This window comes from Notamacropus eugenii, chromosome 3, assembly GCF_028372415.1.
Source record: "Notamacropus eugenii isolate mMacEug1 chromosome 3, mMacEug1.pri_v2, whole genome shotgun sequence".
Classification (NCBI taxonomy): Eukaryota; Metazoa; Chordata; class Mammalia; order Diprotodontia; family Macropodidae; genus Notamacropus; species Notamacropus eugenii.
In genome coordinates this window covers 141,317,142-141,332,581 of record NC_092874.1, presented here as the reverse complement: position 1 = coordinate 141,332,581, position 15,440 = coordinate 141,317,142, and the positions used below count along the sequence as shown (strand labels likewise).

Here is a 15,440-nt window from a genome sequence, read left to right as displayed (position 1 = left end):
TTCCACAGAACAAAATTCTACTACCAAAAAAAAAAAAACCCAAAAAACAAAAACTGAGATCATTTGCAACAGGATCTACACATTCCCAAAGTAGAGGCATCAGAAAGATATGGTCTCTTTCTGGCAAAGTAAGAGAAAGGTCAACAGCCACTCTGGAAATTCTTTTACCAGCACAATAGTTGTTATTTGCATACAACAGAGGGACTTCTGGGTGAGCAGGGGTGTCTAAAAATGGTTTTCCCATCCCATTATCTCCACCTTTTTTTCTATTTAAGGAAATGGAGATCAGGTGAGACATCAGCAAAGGGTTATGATAAATGCTAAAATGAATTTTCTGATCATAATTTTGATGAAAGTTAACAGAGACTCAGGGGAGGGCAGTAAAAGAAGTTTAGTTCAGCAGAGTAGAGCTCAGAAGAAGGGGGCAGTTAACAGAAGAGTTCCACAAAGAGGCCAAAGAGAAAAGCCAATCTCAGCACATGCTTCCTGGCACAGCTTGACTGAAGAGGAGAAAGGTTCACCCCCTTTGGCTGAGGCAAGAAAGAGAAAAAATAGATTTATGTTAATGAAGAAAAATTAAATAAAAAGAGTACATAGAGTTTAATAGCCATTATCTGAGAGAAACCTTGTTAAGAAGACAAATGATGATGAAGAAGCATGTTGCCTACCTCCTGACAAACAAGTCATGGACCCAGAGTAGACAACTGCTTTCAACCACATCTTTGACTGCATCCTTAAGCTTAAGTCAAGAACAGAGAAGTGTAGCTTGACAAAATGGAGCAATAATAAAGCACAGGATCAATTACAGAATAGAATCAATTATTTTTAATAAAATCAATTATTAAATGATACAGAATAATTTTAATTTCCTCACTACTAAGAACTTCAAAAAGCCACTGGATGAAATAAAGCTGGTTGAAAATACTGTGGAGATCTTCATAGGTACTGGTTTTAAGAAACTAGATTGAAAGACTAAGAAATCTTGACAAGTATTGTTGAGAAGTCTAATTGAAAAGGCTGAAGACCTCTTGACCGAGAATACTTATTAGAGAGAATTGTAATCTTCAATGAACTGGAGATATTCATAGCTACTTTCTGAGAATGATGGCTAGGGGGATTCCTGTATCCTTCTCTGCTGGGAAGAGGATAACCCATCTCAATACCTCCAATGAATGGAGAGAAAATGCAGGTGGCACTGAAGAAGTCCCTTTGCTGAGGACCATTGTAAGAATAGATGCTATTGCATCTTGTTTTGCTCCCACAGATGTTCTTCAGAAATAGTAAAGCTCCCTGACTGATGGGAGCTTGTGGTAAGTTTATCCTATTTTGCAAAGATGGTGGTCAAGCACATCCTGCCTTCAGGGGGAATTAGAAAGGTTGGGACATGACAAACGGCTTGGATCCTAGGGGTCATGCCCTGGCGCTCACTACTGCACCTGCGTTATTAACCTCATGCATAAGGAGGGAATGTAACGGAAGGATAAGGAAGAGTATAACCTTGAGAAGTCTGGACCAATCCTGACTCTAATGGGAAAGGTATGACTATTTAAGCTTGCTCCTGCTTCTGTATCAGTGTATGTGTTCATAGTGGCCAGCACACCTCCTTTTTCATAAGAAGTATAAAATATGCCTTCCTCTGCCTACTCTGTTTCTGAGTTCTTTCTGTGAGAATAGGTCTATCACATGGATCTTCCTGAGGGCTTGCAAACAGGGAAACAGTGGGCAGCGGCAGCTCACCCAGGCTTTCTCCCTGACCTTGCCTGAGAAATCCTGTGTTCCTCACAAATGTGTTTCTCACAACCATATTCCTTCCTTAGCTGAGGAAACTGAAGAAGGAGGCCAAGAGAAGAAACTGAAGAAGGCTTTTTCAGCACAGATTTCCCTAGTGGACAGTGAAAGTAGCTAGGAAAACTGGTACAGGAACTACAGCAACCACAGTTATTGGGTAATAGTCAACAAGCGTTTATTAAGCACCTAATGTATTCCAGGTAATGTACTAAGTACTAGGAATACAAAGGAAAGCAAAAACAAAGATAAAGAAAAAAACAGTCCCTACTCTCAAGAAACTCACATTCTAGTGGGGGGAGATAACATATAAAAAACTAAGTAAAAATAAGATATATAAAGGATAAATTGGAGATAATCAACAGAGGGAAAGCACTAATATTAAGAGGATTTGGGAAGGACATCTTGCAGAAGATTGGGACTTAGGTAAAATATGAAGGAAGAGGGAAGGCAGAAAACAGAGAAAAGGAGGGAAAGAATTTCAGGGATGGAGAACAACCAATGAAAATCCAGATTTGGGATATTTACTGTATTATGTAAGGAACAGCAAAGAGGTCAGTGGCATTGGACTGATTGGATTGTAAGCATCTGGAGATGACAATCTGGAAAGCAGTGCCTAGAACAGAGCAGGCTGAGAAGAGTGAATAGAATAAGAGAAAACATCAACATCTTTATGGCCTGGGGGAGATGTTTGAGTGGCCCCTGTGTATTCATGTGCCCTGTTTTCCCATGTTCTCTTTCACCAACGTACCCTACCCAAATAGCATTACTGTCTTTAAAGGTTAACTTTTTCTGCTGAGCATGATCGTGTTTATGAGGGATTATTCTCAACATTTATAGGGGAAATGTTCTGTTATTACTTTATTTACATTACTATATAATTAAAAACTGTTTGAACTAAGTACATCATTTGGCTTACTGGTAAAAATTAAAACTTGTGAATAAATAAACACATAGCTTCTGAGCTATAAGTTGAGAGGGTTCTGACCCACAAAATAATTAGAACCTGCAATATATAACTGGTAAGAGGGAGAAGATGCAGCAGAGCTAGATGTAATTCCAACTAACTAGTATGCTCTCTTAGTAAAAGAAGTAGAAACAGCGATGAGAAATGTACATTACCTTTGAGAAGGAATAATATTTCTGTTTCTGGGATAAAACAAAAGGTAATTCATTTAATGAAGAACAACAGGATAGAAAAAAAAGCAATATCAAAAGACGTGTTTAGTCCTGGCTATGCCATGAATTGTCTGTGATCAGATCCTAAGCAAGTTTATTTCATCACTCTGAGCCTCAGTTTCCTCATCTGTAAATTGAAGTAGTAAACTAGAAGAGTTTTCAGGTTCCTTTCAACTCTAGAATTCTGAGTCTGCAAATCTCCCTTTGCAAAATTAGATGATTGTATAAGTTTTGCTACAAAAAAATATGAGCACCCAATGATGAATGTCTTTGAATTTAACTAGGCTGGCATTGGGAAGACAGTTCATTCCTGCTCTTTGTAGAGCTTTTTTTTTTTTTTTTGGCCAGTGTTTTACAGTGAAAAGAACACTAAACTTAGAGGCAGAGGTTTATAGGTTCTGCCACTTATGAGCCATATAACTTTGATTAACCTGGACCAGTTTCCGCATCTATAAAATGAAGGTGTGAGATCATTTAGGTCCCTTCCGTCTTTAAATTCTATGAAATATACAAATAAGTGTATTGATAATCCATTTTTGCTTATTGTTAATATAATTTTGCTTCTTAATGGGAAGATCTTCCTCACCCATTAATGGGCCTACTCATTAAGGGGAGTTTGATTAGGGATGATTTGTAGTAAGGCCCACACCTTTTGTTAATTTTCTAATGAGGCACTGGTTCTCAAGGATTGTGAGGCCCTCTGGCTATAAAAAAAAATGTATAAATATTCTCAGGTGAGGTTTTACTTTGAGGCTTACTCTTTGGAAGTGTTTGTTTGGCTAATTGAGACAGCTGCTAAAGAGTCCCCCCAGCTTGAAAACCCAGATGTTGATGCTTTCCTCTCTGGTAACTGCATATGTATGTAATGGTCAGACAGGTGGATCTGTCTGTTGATTTATGATGGATGTATTGCTTATGTCAGACAGTTGGAAACATGTCTGTTGATTTTGATTTCTCTATATTTTCTCTGAAGTTCAGGGTGCTGACTTTTTCCCCCTGAACTAAGTGAATGATACACATGCTTGATTAAAGTGATTGTTGACCCTTTGAAAGTTTCTTTCCTTTTAGGAATAAAGATCTAAGAACCTGTGATAGCAGGCCCTCCTTCCTGTGTATGTTGGGGTGCATGCTTTTACAGTAAGTTATGAAATTAGTTAGATGTGGCAGAATGAAAAGATCAGCTCCATGTCCCAGAGGCGTTGGGGTAGGACTTTAGTGAAGGAATGAGACTTACTATTATTTTCATTAACAACAAAAACTAATGCATATAAAATGCTTTGTAAATCTTAAAGCTTTTATCATATGACACTTTACAATTACAAAGCATCATACTTTTATGTTATATGACATGATCTTCACATCAGCTCCTTGAGAGAGGAAGTTCAAATACCATGAGTTTTATTCTGTGAAAGAGGAAATGGAGGTTCCTAATCCAAACACATATCTAGCAGATGGGCTATAGCTAACGGTGGAATGTAGGTTTCCAGGCTCCAAGTAAGGATTTAACTTAGTTGAAATCCTTAATAGGATGACCTGAGTTCTAGCCCAAATTCAGTGAAGAGTGAGTGAATAAGAAGGTGAAAGTGAAAAGTGAAATATGTAGTGAATAGAAATATGTACAAAATAGAAACTGAGAACCAGAATGATTGTGACTTACTTAGGATCACACAAATAAGAGGCAACAGAACCAAGACTGGACCTTAGGTCCTCTAATTCCAAATCCAATTCTCTTTATACTGCTCACCTTGCCTCTTTCCCCTAGTTAATAAACAAGTTTGAAATTTAAAATGAAATGAAATTTTGCCAAAGGCTTTATTATGTAAAAAGATTTTGTCAAGTAATTGGACGGTCATAAAAAGAGGAACAGATCTAGAATTGTAAAGGGATTTAGAGGTCATCTAAGTCTTCCACCCACCTATCTCCAGTTTACAGATGAGGAAACTGAGGCATAGAGCCTCTTGTCCAAGTATGGAGAGGCGGAGCTTCATGACTCCAAATCTAGCGCTCGCCTCACTCTACCAACAGTGTGCCTCTTGTAAAAACAGAAGCGGCTGGCCAAAGTCTGCCTGGCACTTACTGGAGCGGCTCCCTCACGTCTTCTGGGGCTCCTCCACGCGTGTCCCCGCCCCTGTCCATGGCTCCAGGCGGTCTCCTCGCTTTACCCTGACAAAGTTCCAAAGGCACTGTGACGTCGCAGCTCCGCTTAGGCTTCTTAGCCGACCCAGCGGGAAGCTCATTTGAGGGAGAGCGGAAGAATCTTCTGGTAGCTCAATGTTCCAGTCCCAACAGTAACTCTCCCTCCATATCCAAACCATGGCATCCTTCACCCCCCCAGGCCAGCCTTTTCCGTCACCCCGGTCCCTGTCCCCATCTCCATCCCCTTCGTCATCCCTTCCTTCCTTTTTTCATTGTGTCGAGAAAACAGTGATGTCTGCCCCTTCGACCACCTTGGCTCAACTTCAGGAGTCTGGTAGTCAAGCCTTGCGCAAAGCCATAGCCAGTGAGCAAACCAAGTCCTGGTTAAAGGTAACGTGCAGACGGTGCAGACCGACTGGAGAACCTCTGACTCCTCCGTGTCTTTGTCTTGGCCCTTGTCCTCTTCCTTTCTCCCCTTTTCATCTCCTCTCCTGGCTTTTTCTCTCCCCTCCCTCCACCTTCTGGCCCTTCTTTGTACCCTGTACTTTCCTCATTTCCTCCTCCCCTTCCTTCTCCTTCTCCCCTTCCCCTATAACTCCTTCTTCATCTTCCTCCAGTTTTTCCTTCACCTCCTTTCCTGTTCCTCCCCTTCTCGTCCGTTTCCATCTCTTCTCATCCTTCTCTTTCTCCCCCTCTTCCTCCAACTTTTCCTCTATTCTCTTCTTCTTCTACCTTTCATCTTTTTCCTCCCTCTTCTCCTCTCTCCTATTTCCCCCTCCTACCTTCTCACCCCTCTTCCCCTTTCTCTCCTCCCCTAGGCTCCCTTCTTCCTCCTCTACTCCACCTTTTCTCTTCATCCTCTTCCCCTCCCTTCTTTCTCTTCCTCTATCTCCTCTTCTCATTCTGCTCATCTTTCTCTACCTCTTCCCCTTCCTTGTCCCCCTCCAACTTTTCCTCCACTTCTGCCTCTTGCTCTAGTCCAGGAAAATATAAATGCCATTGGTTGCAGGATAGCCAGAAGCTTTTCCTCTGGGTTGACCAGATAGAAAAAAAATTGCTGTATTAGACCTAGGAGGAAACTTAAAGATTCTTTTATTTAATAGAGACCAAATTATAGTGTTACACACAAAGCACATGCATATCAATCTTTCCATATGGTTGGTTTGACACTAGATGTATCTTGAATGGATTAATCTCATGTGGTACAATGGCCCTACCCTTAGTGCCTATTATTAATTAGTGTGTATATAAAACACATAAACCAGCAAATTGAAGGGTTTAGTCCAATGGCACCCTCAAGTGGCCCCTACCACTCATTCCCCTAAATGTTATTTCACTCATCTTTGCCCCAGGTGCTGGGGGAAGAGAATACAGGCTATGCTACTTTCTCTCTATTTTACTCTTTGATATCAGCTTCTTTAGGTTTTGTAAGGACTTTTACTGCAAATTACCACCATCTTTCCAGTTACTCAGGTTTACAACTTCAGGTCATCCTTAACATTTAACTGTCTCTTTTACCCTTTGAATGATTTCCCCACCTGCTTGGAATGCATTCCTTCCTCATTTCTACATCTTAAACTCTCTGGAGGTCTTTCTTAATCTCCCTAGCTGGACTCTCCTTTCAAATGATGTTGTACTGACTCAACTGCTTACATGTTGTATCTTTAAGTGGGATCTAAACTTCTTGAGGGCAAAGGACTATTTTCTAGATTCTTGGTAAACTTAGCACCTGGGACAGTGCCTTGCATGGCACATGGTAGGTACTTAAATATTTTTAGAAACTGAATCACTACAAGGAAATAAACTTTAATGCTTATTCCATAATTTTATAGTTATAGACAGTATCCTTAGAGATATAATTCACAACACTTCTAGAATAGAACTTTATTTATTTTTTTCCACAATCAGCAGGCCCAATCCTGTCTGGTTTATAATCTCAGTTTTTACCAAGATTTCTGGGTTGCTTGACCATTTGTTCTGGACCAGGATTGAGATAGGATTACATAGGAGAAACATACTCCAAGAGCTTAAGTGACTTGCCCACGATCACACAGGTAATAAATGAGAAATTTGTGATTAGGTCTTCTGACCACAAATCCAGGGCCCTTTTGGATAGTAGTTTTGTAGCATTTTCTTTACTCAAATTCCTCCTGAGAGATCAGTCCTCACCCAGGGTTGTAACTTCCTAGAACCCCCTTTCCTCCAGGTTTACATCTATATTGCACAAAGTAATTTTTTCACCAGGATGGGTATCCTCTCCATGGACATAATTTCAAACCCTCTTCACTTTAGTAGACAGACCCCATGATTTGATGTGGCAGAAAAATTAATCGCCTATAACCAACCTGGTCATGGGTTTTCTGAACTTAATTAAACCTGTCCTCAGCTGACTGACAAACAGTCTATCAGTGGGCCCACACTCAAAACCTTTCCCTCCTTAGTAGAATCTGTTGAATATTGTACTCTACTGGCATAATTATCAAGAACTCAGTGCCCACTCCACACTTGATGAAACACTGAGTAGGACTTCAAGGGAAACAATACAGAACTACATCAAATTAAAAATACTTTTTGCAATATTAATTTATAACAGCCATTTCCCCCTTCCTGGGTAAGGGTAAGTGTACCACATTAGAGTAACCCAATCAGATACATCTAGGGGCACATCCACTACATTAAACTAGTAGAGTGTATACGTTACATGTGTGACTTTGGAATTTTAACCCTCTAGACGGTTTCAGCAAGTTTCACTTGAGCATGATTGTAGATAATGGTTCCAGTCATTTAATTGATATGAATGTATCACCTTAAGGTTTACAAAGTCTTTTAAATTCATTATCTCATTTGATCCACATAACACCACTAAAGATATTATTGCCTTCATTTTACAGAGAGGAAACTGAAGTCCAGAGATGGTAAATGGCTTACTTTTGGTCATACAACTAATGAATGTAAGAGGTGGGATTTAAACCCAGGGAGCTCCTGACTACAAATACCCTTTTCATTTCCAACCAATATTTATTCAACACTACAATGTGTATTGTACACTTTTCTTGTCACTAGCATTAACACCATGTTGTTGCTCCTGGGTCAGGCTGGCAAGTGTTCTTGGTAAGTTAGATTATGTTGGTAGTCTGGAAAGGTTTTGAATACCTGTGTCGTTATAATCAATATGTGGCCTATTAATTATTGGTGTTTTGGGGAGGTTTTCCACATGGTCTTCGGGCCCATACAACTTGCAAAAGCAGGATCTTCTGGATGGAATGAGCTGCCTGAGGGGATAATGGGTTTCCCTTCAGTGCAGCGCAAGATTTCAAGTGTAGGTCTGGCAATTTCTTTATCTTATTCAGTAAACTCTAGTGCCAACATAAACTCTGTTTAGCTTTTAAAGTCCTTCACAGCCTAGCCCCAATCTCTCTTTCCAGATTCTTTGTACATTACTCCCTGTTCTGTACCCTGCAGTCCAGAAAAGTGGGCCTTCTCTTTCTGTTTCTCACCCATGACATTCCATCTTCTGGTTCCCTGCCTTTGTATTGGCTATCCCTCATGCGTCTGCCTCATAACATTTCCCTCTTTCTTTAAGATGCCGCTTAAGCATAATTTCCCATGAAGCTTTCTTGATTCCCCCTAGTAGCGCCTTCCCTCACAAACTACTTTGTATTTATTAATATTGTCTTTATAGTTTGTATATACTTATATGTGTATTTGTTTTCTCCTCCATTACAATGTCAACTCATCAAAACTAGGGATTGTTTCATTTTTTGTGTTTGTATCCTCACTACCTAGTATAGTTCCTCGTATATATCAGGCCCTTAGTAAATGCTTTTTCATTGATTTTTATTTTGGTTTGATTAATTCAAGCAGAACCCAGATGAGTGTCAGGTATTTTGAAGTGGGAATCCTTGTTCAGTTAACTTTTTGAGATCTGATGGTTCTGACATCCCATCTAACTCAGATTCTATGATAATAAGAATACAAGAAAGTGGTAGTATTATGACAGAAAGCACTGTCTCGAACTTTAGTTTTTCATTTTTTATTAAATTACAAGATGTTTAAAAGGCTTTTCTATTAGGAACTCACCAATGAAGTTAAAGCATTACACAAATTTCTTTGTGTATTTGCCGTATTGCCTGTTAAAAGCTCCCTCAGGCTCAGTTTCGAGACTAGTACTTCTTTTTTATCCTTCCCTACTAACCTTTGTTTTCCCTCTTTTTGCAGCCTGAAATAGCCACAGTTGAGTAGGAGGTATTAGGCATCAACTCTGAAAGGAGAGAGGGAGGATCATTATTTACAGTAATTTGAGAGGAAGTTGAGTTTGTATTCCACAATGCCTCTTACTTGATATAATGATAAATGAACTGAAAAACATAAGCACCATTAGGCTTAGAGAATACTAGAGTAAGGCCAAGAGAGCTGAATTATCAGTATTTCTATAACTTTTGTGCCAATGGTCTCCTCCTGACATGAAGGGCTCAGGTACAGTTTTATATTTTCCTTACTCATTTGGCCCCAGTTGGTAGAACTGAGGAACTTTATTATCAGATGTTCCTCCAAGGGTAGCTACCTATTCTGATTCATAAGCATGCAGGCTCACATTATATTTAAAAATAGAACAGTTCTTTTTACCCAATCCTGAATCACTGCCTAGGGGATTTCCTAGCTCAATGAAACTATGAGTTATGCTATGCAGGGATGCTCAAGATGGACAGGTCACAGTGGAGAGTTCTGACAAAAGGTTATCTACTGGAGAAGGAAATGGCAAACCACTCTAGTATCTTTGAACAAAAAACCTCATGGACAGTATTAAAGTGATAAAAGAGATGACCTCGGGTCAGAAAGTGTTAAATATTCTACAAGGGAAGGATAGAAGACTAGAAGTAGCTACGGTATTGATGAAGCAGCTGAGACAAAGCTGAAAGGAAGCTTAGATCTGGTAGAAGGCCTGAAGAGCAGAGGTTCACAATATTGTACAGAAAACAAAAACATTCCAAAGAAAAAGTAGACCAAGAAAGCAAAATGGCTGTATGATAAGGTTTTACAAATAATTAAGGAAAGGGAAAGGAGAAAGGGAAAGATATACCCAATTGAATGCAGAATTCCAGAGAATAGCAAGGAGATTTCCTTAAATGTTTTCTTTAATGAGCAATACAAAGAAACAGAAGAAAACAATAGAATGGGAAAGATTCGACTTTTTCAAGAAAATTAGAGATATGAAGAGAATGTTTCATGCAAAAATGGGTATAATAAAAAACAAAAATGATAGGGATTTAACAGAAACAGAAGAGATTAACAAGAGGTGCCAAGAATACACCAAACAAATCCAACTTGTGCAAGAGAGTGTAACATCATTGATAACCATGGTATATTATTGGTCTAGAGTCAGTCATCCGAAAGAATGAAATCAAGTGGGCCTTAGGAAGCATTGCTAACAGAAAGGCTAGTGGAAGTGATGGAATTCCAGCTAAGCTATTTAATATCCTAAAAGATGATGGTGTTAAAGTGCTATACTCAATGTGCCCACACGTTTGGAAAACTCAACAGTGGTCCCTGGATTGGAAAAGATCAATTTATGTACCAATCCTAAAGAAGGGCAATGCCAAGGAATGTTCAAATTGCTGATCGATTGTGCTCCTTCACATACCTGCAAGGTTATATGTTAAGATTCTACAAGTTAGGCTTCAGCAATATGTGAACTGAGAATTACCAGAAGAGCAGGCTGATTTTTGAAGAGACAGAGAAACTAGAGAATAAATTGCCAACATTTGCTGAATTATGGAGAAAACAAGGGAGTTCCAGAAAAACATTTACTTTTGCTTCATTGGCTACACCAAAGCCTCTAACTGTATGGATCACAACAAAATGTGGCAAGTCCTCTCAAAGAGATGAAAATACCAAATTGCCTTACTTGTCTTCTAAGGAACCTGTATGTGGGACAAACAGCAATAATTAGAACCAAACATGGAACACCTAATTGGTTCAAGACTGGAAAAGGAGTACAACAAGGCTATCTATTGTTACCTTATTTATTTAACTTATATGCAGAGGACATCATGCGAAATGCCAGGGTGAATGAGTCAAAAGCCAGAATTAAGGTTGCCAGGAGAAATATCAACCATCTCAGATATGCAGGTGATAGCACTGTGATGGCAGAAAGTGAAGAGGAATTAAGAAACCTCTTAATGAGGGTGGAAGAAAAGACTGTGAAAGCTGGCTTGAAGCTTACTATAAGAAAACTAAGATCTTTGCAACTGATTCCATCACTTCCTGGCAAAATAGAGGGAGAAGAAATGGAAGTGGTATCAAATTTTATATTCTTGGTCTCAAAGATCACTACAGATGGTGATTGCAGTCATGCAATTAAAAGATACTTATTCCTTGGAAAGAAAACTATGGCAAAACTGGATAGCTTATTAAAACTCAGAGAAATCACCTTCCCAGCAAAGGTCTGTATAGTCAAACCTGTGGGTTTTTTTTCCACTAGCAGTGTATGACTATGAGAGTTGGACTATAAGGAAATCAATGCTTTTGAACTGTGGTGCTGGAGAAGACTTTTGATAGTTCCTTAGACAGCAAGGAGATCAAATCAGTCAATATTTAAAGAAACGAATTCAGGCTAGTCACTGGAGCATCAAAAACTGAAGCGGAACATTAAATACTTTGGCCACATAATGAGAAGATGGGACTCGTTGGTAAAGATCGAAGGAAAAAGGAAAAGGAGACATCAGAAGATGAGATGGATGAATAATGTCATGGAAATAAAAAAACATGAACAGACTTTGAGAAATAGTGGAGGATAGAAAGACCTGGTGTTCTGTGGGACTATGTCATCATAAGGAGACAGACATGACTGAATAATTGAATAGTAACATTTACATAGTAAAGGACTCATAGTCAAACCCCTGTAGAGTTCAAGATCTGTTCCTTCCAAACTAGATTATCTTTAAGGTTGGTTCCAACTTTAGAATGTTTTAGTTCCAATAAAATTCAACAAATATTTGTTAGATACCTACCTAATATTTCATAATTTTATATGTTGTCAGATAACATATAAACAATATATAACATCATGTGTATGATTTATAATATATAATAATTTATATTATGCATTATATATTTAAAATCTTTTAAATTTTAAATTTTATTTTATATATTTCCTCATTTAAAGATCAATTTAAAAATCTCTTTGTTCATGCTATTTATGTAATGGTAACACTTATTCCTCTATAATGAGTTGTCTGCAATTTCAAAATATATTGGTCAACTTTTTTTTTATATGAAAGGTGAAAGATATTAGTGAGCTTAATATATACTTATATTTTTACAGATAAAACCCCTGTTGTTATCTTTATAATTTAATACCTTTCTCTTCTAACCAACTATGTATTTATCTATAGTCTACATGTATATAGCTATTTAGAAACATCTGAATTTTCAATAGAATTTGCTGCAGTTATTGTGACATCTAAAGTGAATAATTAAAATTTTCCAGCTGTCACTTGTTTTCATCTATTCATGAGCTAGGGTTTTCTACATATAACAATATAAATCTGTTTGTTTACATTTTTCAAATATGTGGCTTTAAGCTTTTAAGTTTCTGACTCAACAAAGCATAAAAACATTGTTTAAAAAAACTACTGATAGGATCTTCTGTCTGTAGTTCTGTCTATCTGTCTATCTCTTTGCTCTGTCTCTATTTCTGTCTCAATCTCTGTCTCTTTCCTTTTGTTTTTTTTTTTTTTGGCTCAGTCTTTCTCTCTTTTATCCTAAATTCATGACATTTTCAAAAAAAAACATAGCCAATGTTGCAGGTTTCTGTACATTCAATAGCACTTTAAACATAGTAGGTTCACAGTAACTACTTATTCCTTAATTGAACCCTAGAGTTTTACCAGGCATGACCATTGCAACTATGAGAGTAATAGCTTGACAATCTAGAAATCAATTTGTAAAAATTAAAATCTCCTTTTTCTTTTTCTTTTTCTTTTAGGCTGTTGAGTACTACAACGAACTGCTGAACATCGTGAACAAAGTTAAAGCTCTCAAAATATTTGAAACTGATCTCCCTTATGCTCAGCTGGTAATTTTTAATCCCTCTACCCAAAAAGAGTGCTGTTAAATTCCTGTGTAAAACTTTCTTATCACATTTTATGGGTTCTATTCAATCTTTTTTTCCTCTGAGACATAGTCTGTATTGCTGATACGGTGTAGGGCTTCCTTGTCACCTCAGGAAAGTTAATGGTTAAGTTAAGTTAAATGAGAATAAGGCATTTTATTAGTTATGCAGCCTTTTAAAGTGATCACATCATATTAAAGTGATGAAGTTCTCATGGATTTAATTACTTTCCCTATGTTATTCTCAAATCTACTTATCCTGCCCCAACCAACCTCTCTGATGACCTCCAAGCTCACACCTCCAGCTGCCTCAGATATTTCACACTATATGTCAGTAGACATCTTAAACTCAACGTGTCCAAAACTGATCTCATCATCTTTCCCCTCAAACCCTCCCCCCTTCTAGTCTCCCTAGTGGTTCTTGTCCTTTGTCTTCGAAGAGGACCCAAATGACATCACCATGATAAAGTGAAATTTCAGTGTGCCTGACTGTGGCTGATCAAACCAACACAAGCTCAGAATGCTCTACCACAAGTTGGGCACAAATAGTCCATGTGAATATTTGGGGTGGATATCCCAAATTTGCACATCCTGCATTTACTTTGTTTTGTCTCAATTCTGTTTTGCTCAAAGAACACAGCACCCTTTCTGGTGTGGCCACACCATGCTGAGTGGTCCTGTGCCAGTGTCTCCCATGTTGCACAGTCAAATCCAAAGTTCTTGAGAGAGACCTTGAGAGTATCCTTGTATCACTTCTTCTGACCACCATGTGATTGCCTGCCCCATGAGAGTTCTCCACAAAATAATCTTTTTGGCAAGTGTACATTTTGCATTCAAATAACGTGGCCAGCCCATCAGAGTTGCGCTCTCTGAAGCATAGTTTGGATACTTGGCAGTTCAGTTTGAGCAAGGACTTCAGTGTCTGGTACCTTATCCTGCCAGGTGATCCTCAGAATCTTCCTAAGACAGTTCAAATGGAAGCAGTTCAATTTCCTGGCATGGTGCTGGTAGGCTCTCCATGTTTCACAAGCATATAACAATGAGGTCAGCACAAAGGCTTTGTAGACTTTCAGTTTGGTAGTCAATCTAATACCTCCTCTCCCAAACTTTTCTTTGGAGCCTCCCAAACACTGAACTAGCTCTGGCAATGCATACTTCAACCTCATTGTCAATGTGTACATCCCTGGAAAGTACACTACCAAGGTAACTGAACTTATCCACAACATTCAAAACTTCTCCATTTGTTGTAAGTGATAGTTCCACGTATGGATGATGTGGTGGTGGCTGATGGAGCACCTGTGTTTTCTTGGTGTTAATTATTAGGCCAAAATTAGCATAGGCAGCAGAGAATTGATCCATACTTTGTTACCTCTCAACTTTAGAGGCCACATTGAGTGCACAATCATCTACAAACAGAAAATCATGCACCAACACTCCTTCCACTTTGGTCTTGGCTTGTAACCTTTTCAAATTGAAGAACTTACCATCAGTATGGTAGCTGACCTCGATGCTGTGTTCATCCTCACTGAAAGCATTTGTCAACATGGCTTAAAACATGCTAAAAAGCATGGGAGCAAGCATACAGCACTGTTTCATTCCATTGGTAACTGGGAAGGCACGAGAGCATTGTCCATTATCCAGAACTTGGGCACCTATGGTGCATCACAACAACTCAGTGCTGATGGAGCCACATTGATTAGTGATAGGGACATGATCCTAGAGAGATCTGCTGAGTCAATCCTTCCTTAGTTGAACTTCCAACTGAAGAAGAGGTTTTGAGGGCCATTAGGCTCCTTTCATGTGGCAAAGCACATAGTGCTGATTCTATTCCAGCTGAGATTTACAAGGCAGGGAGACCATTGGTCATACAAAAGTTGACTGAAATTTTCCAGGTTATATGGAAAGAGGAGGTTATCCCCCAGGAGTTCAAGGATGCCTCCATTGTCCATCTCCATAAGGGTAAAGGTAATAGATTGTCCTGTGACAATCTCTCTTAGTCACTGCTGGCAAAATTCTTGCTAGAGTCCTCCTTAATAGGCTTATCCTTCACCTGGAAGATAGTCATATACCTGAGAGCCAGTGTGGCTTCAGAAAGGGCCAAGGAACAGTCGATATGGTGTTTGCTTCCCAACAACTCCAGGAGAAATGCCAGGAGCAGAACAGAGGTCTGTACACAAGGTTTGTACATGTGACCAAGACCTTTGACGCTGCTATACCCTCTCTATTAC

The 15,440-nt window shown here is 38.8% G+C and overlaps 1 protein-coding gene and 1 pseudogene across 11 annotated transcripts in view; one reads left to right on the top strand and one right to left on the bottom strand.

The window, feature by feature from the left end:
* LOC140533362 (ribose-phosphate pyrophosphokinase 2 pseudogene) overlaps window positions 1-5,238 on the bottom strand; it is a 52,835-nt pseudogene extending 47,597 nt beyond the window's left edge. For 2 of the 3 annotated variants that reach the window (XR_011976890.1, XR_011976888.1), the window contains exon 1: window positions 5,042-5,193. The product of XR_011976890.1 is annotated as a ribose-phosphate pyrophosphokinase 2 pseudogene, transcript variant X4 (transcript). Of the gene's footprint in view, window positions 1-5,041 lie in introns of all 3 variants that reach the window. The other variant, XR_011976887.1, reaches the window with a different exon arrangement.
* Window positions 5,193-15,440, top strand: part of LOC140533361 (uncharacterized) — a 130,700-nt gene continuing 120,452 nt past the window's right edge. For all 8 annotated transcript variants that reach the window (XM_072653009.1, XM_072653005.1, XM_072653004.1 and 5 more), the window contains exons 1-2: window positions 5,193-5,490; window positions 13,088-13,177. In XM_072653009.1, the coding sequence (XP_072509110.1) occupies window positions 5,278-5,490; window positions 13,088-13,177 (303 nt within the window). In that variant the 5' untranslated portion in view covers window positions 5,193-5,277. The remainder of the gene's footprint in view (window positions 5,491-13,087; window positions 13,178-15,440) is intronic.